The sequence below is a fragment of the Cyprinus carpio genome, chromosome B2 (genome assembly GCF_018340385.1).
Source record: "Cyprinus carpio isolate SPL01 chromosome B2, ASM1834038v1, whole genome shotgun sequence".
Lineage (NCBI taxonomy): Eukaryota > Metazoa > Chordata > Actinopteri > Cypriniformes > Cyprinidae > Cyprinus > Cyprinus carpio.
In genome coordinates, this window is record NC_056598.1 from 20,496,694 (window position 1) to 20,510,828 (window position 14,135).

The window sequence follows — 14,135 nt, forward strand, 5'->3', positions numbered from 1 at the left end:
ATGTGGGTTTGATGTGGCTTGAGATCAAAGTTGACATATGAAATTTGAGTTTTTTATGGCTTCCATAACATAGACTTTGTATCACTGGGATCCAACTATTAGAGCACAATAATAGAGAGCTGAATCTGACAGAGTTACACCAGTAATAGTGAGTTCAGTGGATGTTTCTGATGTAGTCGACTGAAAGCGAGGTTTCAGCCTGGGGTCCCAAGCTATTACTACCATCCCCGAGCAGAGCATCTTCCCACATTAAATAATGCTGATGCGTTCTTTATTAGGATACTGGTCTGTACCAGGCATAAAGTGTAACATTCTGCTGCTTGTATCATATGTGCAGCTGAGGGTTCACAGTCTCATTCGCCTCCTTCAACGGTATTAGTTTCAGAACTTTATTCGGCCCCTAATCTGTTCTGCATCATCACACCTAAAACAAAGAAATAATTGGAAAATTACGAGAGTCTAAGTTGGACAAAAGGTGATGTCGTCTTACACTGTTTTTTGTCTACTGTACATCAAAGGGAGTCATACAGTACCTGGAGTCAGAATATAATATAATATCAGAAACATGCATTTGTCCATGTTTACTAGGTCAGATCAGTGTAATGTATTAATGTTCTCTGTGCTCCAAATTCTAATGTATGAATTCGGTTCCTCACAGAAGAGGTGTGTCTTCAGACTTCTTTCTTTTCTTTTTTTTTTAAACCTTTTGATGGTTTCAGTTGTGCAGGTGATTGGTGTTTGGAAGTGACAGGACTTAAACACAAGCACAAGAGAAAAAAAGAAATAAGAAAGTATGATCATACTCTTTTGTGGGACTGGTTACACATTCTGGCCATGTACTCAACTGCAAAATAATAAATATATAATAAAACACCACAGAAATACCATAGATCTAAGATGCCTTCTGCCACTCAGCTTGCTTGAGTAAAACTTCCCGCAACTTCATTTTATCATTTATCTTGAACTTCTAAAAGTCTTGATTCGTTTTGGTTCCCTACAAAGAGCACTTTATTGATTTTATTACTGATACGCATGATTTCTAAATTGATAACTTATAAATTGGCTAATAACCTTTTTATAATATTATAGTTGGTTTATAGTTTTGCGTTTGGGAAGTTTTGGAAAGTTTAGGATTCACTTTTTATTCACTTTGTTGTGTTTTTGTATGAGTGTTAAGTGTGTTTCAGTCACTGTTGGGCCTCAGGAGCCCAGTATCTACACAGCACAGTAGTCAGCAACACACAGCAGATTCTTGATCATCAGTGGAACTGTTCTTGATGGTTGTATCCAGTTGTTGCATTAAATCTCTTCTTAAAATCAGGCTCAGTTGTTCCTCCACTGAATGAAAATTTACTCAGAATGAATGCTGGTGATTTGTTTGATAGTTGTTTGTACCAGAAGAGATAAACATCTGCATTTGTAGCTTTGGTAGTGTAGTTACACATTAAAATTATTTGATCTGCTTCATTTGCAGTCATTTCTCTTGAAGGCTGTTCAACTCTGTCTTGCCCCCAGCACACTGGAAAAAAAGATTTAACCATTAATCTTTTACATATATGAAGAAAAATTATAAAATGTAAACGACGAACTTTCTTACCATAGTCCCCTTGTCTGTCACCATAGTCCAGTTGATGCTGTGAAGAAAAAGTGTAATTAGTACTCCCATTTTCCATTGTTGAGACCAATAGATTTATATTTTAATGTGTATTATTTTGATTATGGTCACTGTCGCTGTCTGTCTGTGATTGTAGCTATTGGTTTCCTCTGTGTAGTTGCACATCTCTTGATATTTCAAGTCTTCAGGTCTGGAGGCACGTCTCCTTAAAGACACCTTGAGGGATGCTGCCTCCCTGTGGTGAATTTATGTATTTATGTATGATGTTTCCCTGTGGTGAAAAACTCATAAATGTGAAATACAATCAGAATTAATGCAATCAGACACCAAAGCAGTAACACATGATGTTTCAGATTTCTGCAAATACCAGAGTAGTCTTGAAGACCTGAGGAGGTGGGTTGTTTTGGGTCCAAAAGATCCAAAGATTAAGACAATTAGTAATGACACTTTTTGAATTTAATTGAATTCAAATAAGTTTTTTTTTTTTTCATTATAATGGTTTATAAATGCAAAATGGTTGGTCTTGATGTAAGACACTCTGCATTTGTATACATAGATTTTGGTTTGTAAAGAGAAATAGAAAGACATTTTAAGTTTAATTATTAAGTTCAATCATATTAATTAGATTTAGAAAATTAAAACCAATTTACAATTTTAATGTGCTGACCAAAAAAAAAAAAAAAAAAAAAAACTAAGCTAAACTTGGTAATGTTTCCAAACCTTGTGAATGCACACACATAGTTTTTGTATGAGTGCTGAGTGGGTTTCAGTCACTGTGGGCCTCAGAGCACACAGTAGTACACAGCAGAGTCAGACACACGCAGATCCTGGATTGTCAGAGGAGCTGATTTTGTTAATGTATTTAGACGTGCATTAAAATCTCTTCTTGAACTCGTCCTCATTATTTCCATAAGTAGACAGCATGTGCTTTGGGAATCCATTTACTTTTTGCTGATACCAGAAGAGAGTTGGCAATGGATCCGTGGTTGTATATTGAACAATTGATTATTACATCTGCACCTTCATCTCTGTTTCAACTCTAATATTCTGGTGGACAAGCAATCCTCAGATTTACATCCTGGAATTTAGAAAAACATTTACCAGTTGAAATTCATTTAATCACTAATTCATTCTTAAATTAAAATGGAAGGAATCCACTTAACCCAAGAAAATATGAGATAAACAGCATTAAATATTTTTTCCAGTGTGTCATCATCAGAATATTGTAAATGTGCTGCATGTGCTAAATTAGATAGAAATTGAAATAACATATATAGAAGAGCAGTTCAAACCACTTGTTGTTTCAGTCTCTTGAACACTTTTACAAACACCCTGGAGGAGGAGCCTGACTATACCACAGTATATAGATAGCTTGATCGAAGGGTTTTATTATTTATTTTGACACTTAAATCTCATATTATTATAGAATAAATGTGCTTTAACTTTGAAAGAATATGACATTTTAGTATTCTCTCAGTTTTTTGAAACATATGTAAAACTGCATATTACATAAATAAAATAAAATAAAATAAAATAAGGTATAAAGTTAGCATATTAGTTTTGTGTCATACATAAAACTAAGAAACTATACAAACCATATGTAATGGATTTTCATTAAATAGGTAGTTAATACTTTGCTTGTTACATATTTCTATTAATTACTTTATTAAATAAAAATAAATGTATATTTTCTCATCATCTAATCACCCTCACATCATTGTATGACCTGTGTGACTTTCTTTCTCCTGAAGAAAATTGAAATATATTTTGAGAAATTTCTTTTTTTTCCATACAGTGGAAGTCATTCCTTGGTTGAAAGTCAGTCTTTGGTTACCAACATTTTTCGAAGTATTTTTTTTTGTTTTGTGTAGAAAGTGTAAGAGTATAGGTGTGATAACATGAGGGTGAGTAAATAGTGGCAGAATTTTATACAGTGTTTGTGAATATATTTGATGACAGGAGTGGTTTTTCAGTGTTTTTGTATGAGTGTTTAGTGTGTTTCAGTGACTGTGGGCCTCAGAGCACAGTAGTACACAGCAGAGTCAGACACATGTAGTTTTCTTGATCATCAGTGTGGACTGTTCTTGATGTGGAGTCCAGTGTAGCAGAAAATCTGTCTCTTGAATTCATCCTCAATTGTTCCTTTACCAACTGTAAATTCACTCAGCATGAAATGTTGGTGATCTGTTTGGTAGTTGTTTGTACCAGAAGAGATAAGCATTAGTAAAACTGGTAGAGTAATTGCACAGCAGAGTCAAACTTGTAGCTGCTTCATCTGCAGTCATTTGTCTGAAGCTTGTTCAACTTTGTCTTGTCCCCAGCACACTGGAAAATAGATTTAGCCATTCTTCATGTACTGACAGTGAGAATCTCAAACAGATAACATGTAAATTATGAATAATGTTCTTTACCAAACCTCATGAGCAGTGAAGAAAAGTGTAATAATCACACACATTGCCATTGTCACTTAAAGGTTGAGAAGTGAGGGAGAATATTTTATCAGAACTTTCCAGATGTGTTTTCTTCTTGCTGTATGGTTTCTGTTTTGGGTTCTCTGTAAATGGTTTCAGATTCTTCATGAAGGTTCAGCTTTATATAAGAATTTGAGGAATGATGCCTCCTCTGGTGAGTTTGAATAGATTTTGCTGACCGGGACTATTTACTATTGTACCATATTCCTGACATGATTCAAAGCAGCTCACAACTGATGTCAGAATCAATTAATCAGAATAAATTTGAAGAGAAAAATGACATTTATTTGACATGTCTGCACTATATGTCGAATTTTGACTTTTGAGTGGAAAATTTTCCCTTAAGAGACTCAGGCAGACTTCATACAAGATATCATGCAGAAGGAAATATTAATAATAATGTGATATTTAGTCAAATCTACATGATTGTGATGTACTGTAATTCAGGATCTTGGTCCAATCTCTTCCATAGTTTGGTAACTCTAGAGGGTTTCTTAGCCATAACTTTATCAGCAAGGATTTTCCAGAGATTTTCAGTCAGTTTAGATGGGGATTCTGGTTATTTTATACTGTACTTCAGAATACAATTAATTTATGAAATATGCTTCTAGCCAGTACTCCTTTTAGGATAACTTTAAATAGGACTAAGCGTGACCTTGAAGTTTAGGAAATTATAGGTTGTTCTCTAATTTTGATCTCCACTGTATGTCCACAACTATTACAGTTGCTTTTTCATGTTTTGCATATTAACAGAAATCCACAAAATTTTATTTTATCTTTCACTTTTTCTTTATTTTCCCTTTATAAGTTGAAGTTGCATGTAACCATACACAGGTGTTTCCACAAGTATAATTATGTTGTGTGAATTAAAGATTGTGGGTTTAATGTGGCTTGAGATGAAAGTGAAAAATGAATTTGAGTTTTTGTACGGCTTCACATAGACTTTGTATCACTGGACTGCTACTCTTAGAGCACAATAATAGAGAGCTGAATCTGACAGAGTTACACCAGTAATAATGAGTTCAGTGGATGTTTCTGATGTAGTCGACTGAAAGCGAGGTTCAGCTGGGGTCCCAGTTTTTATCAATGGACGAGCATCTTTCCACATTAAATACTGAGGTTCTTTATTAGGATACTGTCTGTACCAGTAAAGTGCAACATATCTGCTGCTTGTATCATATGTGCAGCTGAGGGTCACAGTCTCATCTTCCTTCATGACACTGGTTTCTTTATTTGGCCCAATCTGGTCTGCAGTCATCACACCTAAAACAAAGAAATAAGACAATTACTGAGTCAAGTTGCACAAAATTATTTCTTACACTGTTTTTCTACTGTACATCAAAGGGAGTCATACAGTACCTGGAGTCAGAATAAATATCAGAAACATGCATTTTGATCATGCTTACTAGAAACAGTCATTTTATTAATGTTCTCTGTGCTCCAATTCTAATGTATGAGTTCAGTCCTCACAGAAGAGGTGTGTCTTCAGACTTCTTTCTTTTTTTTCTTTCTTTTTTTTGTGAACTTTGATGGTTTCAGATGCAGGTGATTGGTTGGAGGTGACAGTTTTGAACACAAGCACAAGAGCCTTGAAAAAAAGAAATCAGAAAGTATGTGATTTGTTTACATATTATGGGTCACTGTACTGCACTCTATTTAAAAAAAGAAGTTATAAAAATAATGAGACACAATGGAAATACTATAGATCTGCTCTCCTTCAGTAGAACTTCACAACTTCATAACTCTAGATTCATCTTGAACTTTTAAATGGTTTGATACTTTGGTTACCCACAGAGGGCACTTTATTGTTTATTACTGATGATTCTGACTTGATAACTTATGAATTATGATGCCTTTTATAATGTATTTACTTGGTTTATAGTGTTGCGTTGGCAAAGTTGGAGTTTTTATTCACTTTGTATGTTTTTGTATGAGTGTTGTGTGTGTTTTTATTGACTTTTTGAGGCTAAAAATATTTTTTGTATGAGTGTTGAGTGGGTTTCAGTCATTGTTGTTCTGTGGGAATGTTATTGATGTTGTGTATTGATTTGCATAAAATCTCTTCTTAAAATCAGACTCAGTTGTTCCTTCACTGAATGGATATTTGTTCAGAATGAATGTTGGATATTTGTTTGATAGATGTTTGTACCAGAAGAGATAAACATTTGTAGTTTTGGTTGTGTAATTGCATGTTAAAGTTACGTGATCTGCTTCATTTGCAGTCATTTCTCCTGAAGGCTGTTCTACTCTGTCTTGCCCACAGCACACTGGAAAAAAGATTTAATTATTAATCTTTTACATATATGAAGTAACGCACATATAAACAAATAATAAAATGATGAAAAAAAAAACAAATGATGAACTTTCTTACCAAATTCCTGTGCTGTGAAGAAAAGTGTAATAATCACCCATTTTTCCATTGTTGAGATAAAGAGATTAATATTTTAATATGTATTCTTATGATTATGTCTCTTTGTCTGGTGTGATTATAGCTCTTGGTTTCCTTTGTGTTGCTCATCTCTTGATATAGTCTTGAGATCCGTAGACACACGTCTCCTTAAAGACACTTTGAGGGATGCTGCCATCCTGTGGTGAATTTATGCATTTCTAAACAACATTTTTATCCAATGTAACTTAAAATGAAATGCAATTAGAATCAATACATACAGATACCAAAGCAGTAAGAACAATACACTTAATGTTATTAGATTTCTGTAAACACAGGAGTACTACCTTGGAGACATGCTTCCAGGGGAGGTGTGTTGTTTTGGAGATTGCAGTGATTTGAGATTAAAAGATTAGGATATTAGTAACAAACCTTTTTGAATTGAATTGAACTTAAATCAGTTTAAATTAATCATCCTTATAAATCCAAAATGTATTTCTCTGTCTTGTTTGCCAGCTTTGTAATAAAAATTCTTTATAACAAATGTCATGATAAAGACACCCTGCATCTGTATACACAGATTTATGGTTTGTCAAGAGAAAAAGAAAGACATTTTAAGTTTAATTAAATTAAAAATAACACCAGTTAAAATATGTGACAATAAGAAGACAAAATGAAACGCTAAACATTGTAATATTTCCAAACTTGTGAATGCTCAGTTACTCACACACAGTTTTTGTATGAGTGTTGAGTATGTTTCAGTCACTGTGGGCTTCAGAGCACAGTAGTACACAGCAGAGTCAGACACACGCAGATTCTTGATTGTCAGAGGAACTGATTTGGTTTGTGTGTTCAGACTTGCATTAAATCTTTTCTTAAACTCTTCCTCGTTATTTCCATAAGTAGACAGCATGTACTTTGGGAATCCATTTACTTTTTGCTGATACCAGAAGAGAGTTGGTCTTGGATCAGTGGTTGTATATAAACAATTGATTATTACAGCTGCACCTTCATCTGCTGTTTCTACTCTAATATTCTGGTGGACAGCATCCTCAGATTTACACTCTGGAATTAAAAAAACATTTGCCAGTTTAATTCATTCAATCATTAATTCTTTCTCAAATTTAAATGGAAGGAATTATGTTTAGGAATCTACTTACCCAAGAAATATGAGATAAACAACACTAAATACTTTTTCCAGTGTGTCATCATCAGAATAAGCATGCTGCGGTAAATTAAATAAAATTGAATGAACACATGTAGAAGAGCAGTTCTGACCCCTTGTTGCTTCAGTCTCTCTTTGCTAAAGTTACACTGAACACATTTACAAACACCTGGAGGAGGAGTCTGACTATACCAGTGTACAGATAGCTTGATTGGAGGGTTTGTTATTCATTTTAAACATAAGGATCAGAGTATTGTAGAGTAATTTGCTTTGAAAGTATATGACATTTTAGTATTCTCTAATTTTTTTTTAGTTGAAAGCGAAAATGCATAGTAATAAAGTTAAAAGAAATTCAGGTATAAAATTAGTTTATTAGTTTTGTCATACATAACTCTTAACAAACCCTATGCAGTTTCTTAATGCAACATGACATACTTGTTATGTTGCCTATTTCTGTATAATGTATAATAAATGTATAATTTGTCATCATCTACTCATCCTCACATCATTGTTTCTATCTTCTGTAGGAAATGAAAATATATTTTGAGAAATCTCTCAGTGTTTTTTGTCAATACAGTGGAAGTAATTTCTCGGTTGCAGGTCAATGTTTGGTTACCAGTTATTTCTCTAACTATTTTATTTTGTGTTTTGCATAAGAAGGTAATACAGGTAGGATAAGATGAGGGTTAGTTATTTGTTTAAGAAATTAATATTGTTTTTAGGATATGAGGGTAATACAGGTAGGATAAGATGAGGGTAAATAGTGACAGGAGTGGATTGTGGTAGATCTCTTTTTTTTATTTTTTGTATGAGTGTTGAGTGTGTTTCAGTCACTGTGGGCTGCAGAGCACAGTAGTACACAGCAGAGTCAGACACATGTAGGTTCTTGATCATCAGTTGAACTGTCTTTGATTTTGAGTTTAGTGTTGGAAAAAATCTGTCCTTAAATTCATCCACCGTAGTTCCTGTACCAAAACTAAATACACTCAGCATGAATGTTGGTGATCTGTTTGGTAGCTGTTTGTACCAGTAAATATATACATTTGTAGCACTGGTAGAATAATTGCAGTGTAGAGTGACTGGATCTCCTTTATTTGCAGCCATTTCTCCAGAAGGTTGTTCAACTCTGTCTTGCCCCCAGCACACTGGAAAATAGATTTAACTATTTATAATTGACATACTGTAACTAAAACAGATACTAAAGTATAAATAATCTTTCTTACCAAAGTCCTGTGCAGAGAAGAAAAGCATAATAATCATCAGTTTTTCCATTGTTGAAATGAAATTAATATTTTGGTGTATGCTCTAATGAATATGTCTCTCTGTCTTTACCGTACTCTCTGTTTCCTCTCTGCTTATATACTCTCTTGATATTTCGAGACTTCAAGTACAGTAGGTCTAAATCCTCACATACTGTAGCACACTGTTGACTTGACTTGACTTCATAGCTCTTTTTGGTTTTGCCCTCCAGTGGTGAATTTGTGTATTTCTAACACACATAGGCACATTAGGTTTACATTTTGTAGCAGTGGACATACAGAGGACACACTTCTTGACATAAAGCCTTATTTTTTATGATTGCCTTTACCATCCAGAAACTTTTCAAAGTTTATCTACGTTGATGATTTGTTTGATCAGATTTCTGCAGCTTTCATGCAGTTCTTGACATTTGCAGCCATTTTAATATTAATTTGAGAGATCCTGCCACCTTGTGGCCACATTTACTGATTCACACTGTGAAATTAATTTCATATAAATATTTATAATATCTTAAATATTGATTCACGTTGTGGTGTCATTTTCTGATAAATTTTTATGATTTATTATGTATTTGCAAATTTTTAAATATTTGCAAATATAATACCAATGTTGATATTAATGTAGACTATTTTTTTCTTTACTCAGTTATGTACAGTAGTTTGTGAGCTCACAAGTGCCACAATCTTCTGTTGTATATTGTTTCTCTCTTATATCTTTGTTTCCACCTTTTATTAAACATTACACACCTGAATGCAATTTCTTATCACACAATCACACAAATGCAGGTGTTTCCACATGATTTATTAAGTTCTGTGTATCAGATTGTGGTTCAGTTTCAAAGTGAAAAATGAATTTGAGTTTTTGTACAGCTTCACAAAGACTTTGTATCACTGGGCTCCAACTCTTAGAGCACAATAATAGAGAGCTGAATCTGACAGAGTTACACCAGTAATAATGAGTTCAGTGGATGTTTCTGATGTAGTCGACTGAAAGCGACGATCAGCTGGGGTCCCAGTACCACTATATGAACGAGCATATTTCCATATTAAATACTGAGGTTCTGTATTATGATACTGTCTGTACCATAAAAGTACAACATATCTGCTGCTTGCATCATACGAGCAGCTCAGTGTCACAGACTTTCCTTCTGTACTGGTGACATTTGCACTCTTGTTAGGCCCAATCTGATCTGCAGCCATTCCACCTGCAAACGTAAACATAAAAATTTGGTAAATTCAAATTTGGTAAGAAATGGGGTAGATTCAGTCATATTACACTTAATGATCTATTTTCCTTAACATTGGCATCAAAGAGTACTTTACCTGAAGTCATGATTAATATCAGTACCAAGTGTCTGTCCATGTTTTCTTAGTCAGATCGGTTCTGTTGATGCTCTTCTGTTCTGTTGGTTGTGATGATTGTGATGCTCTGAGTTTCTGCTCTTGGTCATACAGTCTCTCAGGAACTTCCTGCTCTCTGTTGATGATGATGCTGTTTGGCAATTTATTATTAGCAGAAAACAACATATAGAAATGAAACCAAGTATTTGCAGAGTAGCAAATCATTCTCACCAAGAACAATTGCGAATATTGATAGAATATTCAGCCAGACTCATTTTGGTTGTACAGATAATCAATAAATGAATGAGCTAGAGAAAAACATGCGAATGAGTGATCTGTTATTTAAACCAAGTTAATAGAAATGGAGTAATTAATGACCCTGTACAGTATTATATCTTATTATTATATATTCATTTTCACTTGTTGTTATATCTAATTTTAAACATGAGTCTTTGAGAACTTAAGTCCGATGGAGTACAATCAGTGCCTGAGTTAGCAATTTGATAATGTGATTCTTTCAATTGTTATATGCTCCAGTCTGTTTAGTCTGATAAATATAATTATGCTTTTTCGTGTGTCAGGTTTTTGTACAGTGTTGTTGTGTTTCCTGTGACTGTGGGCCTCAGAGCACAGTAGTACACAGCAGAGTCAGACACATGCACATTCTTGATCATCAGTGGAACTGTTTTTGATGTTGAATTCAGTGTTGCAGAAAATCTCTTCTTAAAATCAGGCTCAGTAGTTCCCTCACCAAAAGTTAATTTATTTAGAATGAATTTTGGTGATCTGTTTGGTAGCTGTTGGTACCAGAAGAGGTATGGGGTCGTATCAGTGGTAGTATATTTACACCCTACAATAACTTGAGCTCCTTCACTCGCAGTCATTTCTTCTTTCGACTGTTCAACCCTGTCCTGTCCCGAAGACACTGGAAAAATAGACAGAAAAAGTAAATCATTAACATGAATCATTAGGAAAAACAAGTGAACACATTTAGTATTCTATTCATTTCTTCTTTCGACTATATATATATATATATATATATATATATATATATATATAAAAATAGTAAACCCTTTTCTGTTAAAAATGAAGAAACAAAAATATGCTTACCATCATAATGGGCTATGAAGCACAGAGAAATCAAAGTCCATGTAAACATAGTTGATTTTTGAACAAACATTCACTCAACTGTGTGCTCTCAAAAAGCTCTGTGTCATAGAGCTCTTCTTTAAATGTTGGTATCATGTCACATGATATACTTGTACATGGAGGGAGCAATGCTAACCCCCTTGTGGAGGAAGTTTGAAATTGCTAAAAATAATGTTATTTTGCAAACCCTGAACAATTCTTTATAAAGGTTTGATTGGTATAAATGATGTTTTTGAACAAATGCTTGATCACTACTATACTTAAGTCATATATCTGAATGTTTTAAAGCTTTTTACTCACTTATTTCTAGAATAACTGAATAAAGTATCATTGTACGTACTGTATGTTTACAGTCTGAGTTTAAGGAATCTTATGACACAGTGTCTGTCAGGTTCTGGTAAATACTCTCAGATATAAACCACTCTTTCCTCTCCACCCGAGAAAAAGCAAATACATCTGTAATTGATTTTATCATCTTTTTTTAAACATGGTTGCTTTATAAAATTGTATAAAGACCCAGAGAAGTGTCTTTTAAGTGAATCTTTGTGTGTTTCCTTTTCTGTTACAACATTTTATGTTGTGAATGATATAATACTGCTTTTTGCTGATCAGAAGAGTGTTTCCTTGTTTTAACTAGCAGATATGGAGGTTGGTCATGTAGATGCAATGCTGTGTGTCAGGTTTTTGTACAGTGTTCTTGTGTTTCCTGTCACTGTGGGCTGCAGAGCACAGTAGTACAGAGCAGAGTCTGATATAGATGCAGAGGAGATCTCCAGGTACACATGGCTTTCTTTGTCTTTGGTGACTTTGGCAGTGAATCTGGAATCTACAATAGAATCCTGAGCTTGTTCTGATCTGTCTGAGATGAGCACAATGAACTGAGGAGTTGATCCGGGATACTGACGGTACCAGTAGAGAGTTAATGCAGATGAATAACTGCAGGATAATTTAACACTTAAACCCTCATCAACAAACTTCAAAGTTTTAGTTGGTTTAATTTCATTTCCATATGCTGCATCTGCAAAATAAATCAAATCTTTTAAGAACAGGTGTTTATATCGAATGTTTAGTCAGTTAATTATTAGCCATTCTGGCTGCTCATTATATTTAGTTTCAAAACACAAAACACTAACACAAAACTTACATGCAAAGGCAGAAATTAGAATGACAGAATGGAGCATCATTGTGTGTGTTTCATATTCTCTCTCTACAGACCTGAAGTTTAAGAAGATCACATCAGGTACCAGTGCTTTAAACCCCACCTCTTCCAGAGAGCTCTTAGGGAGAGCAGATCAGATCAAATCTGTTTCACACACCATTGAGTCATTTGATTACTATTCATATCCTATTGTAACATCTTGTGGTTACTTACTAACTCTGTCATATGATATAAATCTTTAGAACACAAGAACGCTAGATTATTCCTCATACTTTAATTGTTACAATACTTTAGATCTCATAAGGTTTAGGACATTCACTATGCGCAGCACAATATAATTATAATGTTGTTTTTTAGATTAAATGTGCGCTGGATTATTTAATTATAAGTGGGACAGAGGTAAATAGCATGTAAATTTGCACTTCTTCATATAATTAAACACTTCCTCTGTTTTTGTATGAGTGTTGAGTGTGTTTTAGTCTCTGTGGGCCTCAGAGCACAGTAGTATACAGTAGAGTCAGACACACGCAGATTCTTGATTTTCAGTGGAACTGAATCTGATGACACTTCAGAGTCAAATTTCTCCTGGAACTGAGCATCATTATCTTTTGCTCCAATTTTTTGTTTCTCCACAGAATGTATTTTGGAAAGTAATTTGCTCTCTGGATGTACCAGAAGAGTTCTGGTTGTGATGAAGTTGTTTTATATTTGCATTGTAACGTTACTGATCTTCCTTCAAATTCAGTGATGTTTTTATCTGACTTAACACTCTCTTCTCCATGACACTCTGTAAAACATGAAAAGATGTTCAGATAAAACTTTACAAATTTTAACCTAAAGGTATAGAACTATTTGAAGCAATTAAGAAATTACAAATTCCCCCACTTACCATGATAAACTGATGCATTCTCCATGACACTATTGATTTGTATTTTGTGTTGTGTGTTGAATGTGAAAGGGATAAATTAGCCATGTCAGTAAGAAATTGGATGGTTTATAGCAGGGGAGGAGAGTTTAAACATAAAAAGACTTTATCATGTTTTTTTTTATTTATTTTTTACCTGTAGCATTTGATAGAGATAAGTCTCACTATGTTACAGTGACACTGTTTCCAGTGTCATCATTTAAGTTACTGATAATTTTACCCTTTTGACACTTAAACATGCATGATTATACCTAACACGTTTACATTCTGTGCATTTGTACAATGCAAAGTGACAGGAATATGGTTAAATCATCCATTATCAGAGTATGTATCAGAATTAACATATAGGTAATGTAGGCAATAGAAAATTTGGTTTTACACAAGTCTGATTTACATTTATACAAAAATTCATGTGTTTGATTTAATAGATATAACAGCACAGAATCTGTTATTTTAGCAGAAAAGATCTCCAGGCTCACAATATTAGGTTATTATTAATAGGTGAAATACAAGGGAAAATAGGTGACATTGAGCCTCCTTGTGGTTAAATTAAAAACAGGAGCTCTGGATCCCAGATACTGACGATGTCAACACATGTTAATCATAGTTCCATTATATTTACAGATGAGGTAGATGTTTTTCCCATCAAATGTTTCTGTGTTTTT

At 33.9% G+C, this 14,135-nt stretch overlaps 1 protein-coding gene and 2 gene segments (V, D, J or C); all 3 read right to left on the bottom strand.

Moving 5' to 3' along the window:
- Positions 1-5,035: 5,035 nt before the first annotated feature.
- LOC122136302 lies at positions 5,036-6,506 on the bottom strand. The segment is given in 2 exon segments: positions 5,036-5,349; positions 6,458-6,506. Coding segments are annotated over 2 exon segments (363 nt in total).
- A 272-nt stretch (positions 6,507-6,778) lies between these two features.
- Positions 6,779-9,031, bottom strand: LOC122136304. The gene is made up of 4 exons (XM_042719160.1): positions 8,861-9,031; positions 8,460-8,782; positions 7,633-7,786; positions 6,779-7,537 (listed from the first exon to the last, which is right to left on the bottom strand). The coding sequence occupies exons 1-4, from the start codon at positions 8,907-8,909 to the stop codon at positions 7,188-7,190; spliced, it is 876 nt and encodes a 291-aa protein (XP_042575094.1). The 5' UTR covers positions 8,910-9,031; the 3' UTR covers positions 6,779-7,187.
- A 682-nt stretch (positions 9,032-9,713) lies between these two features.
- On the bottom strand, positions 9,714-10,415 carry LOC109051589. The segment is given in 2 exon segments: positions 9,714-10,101; positions 10,220-10,415. Coding segments are annotated over 2 exon segments (357 nt in total).
- Between the last annotated feature and the right edge of the window lie 3,720 nt (positions 10,416-14,135).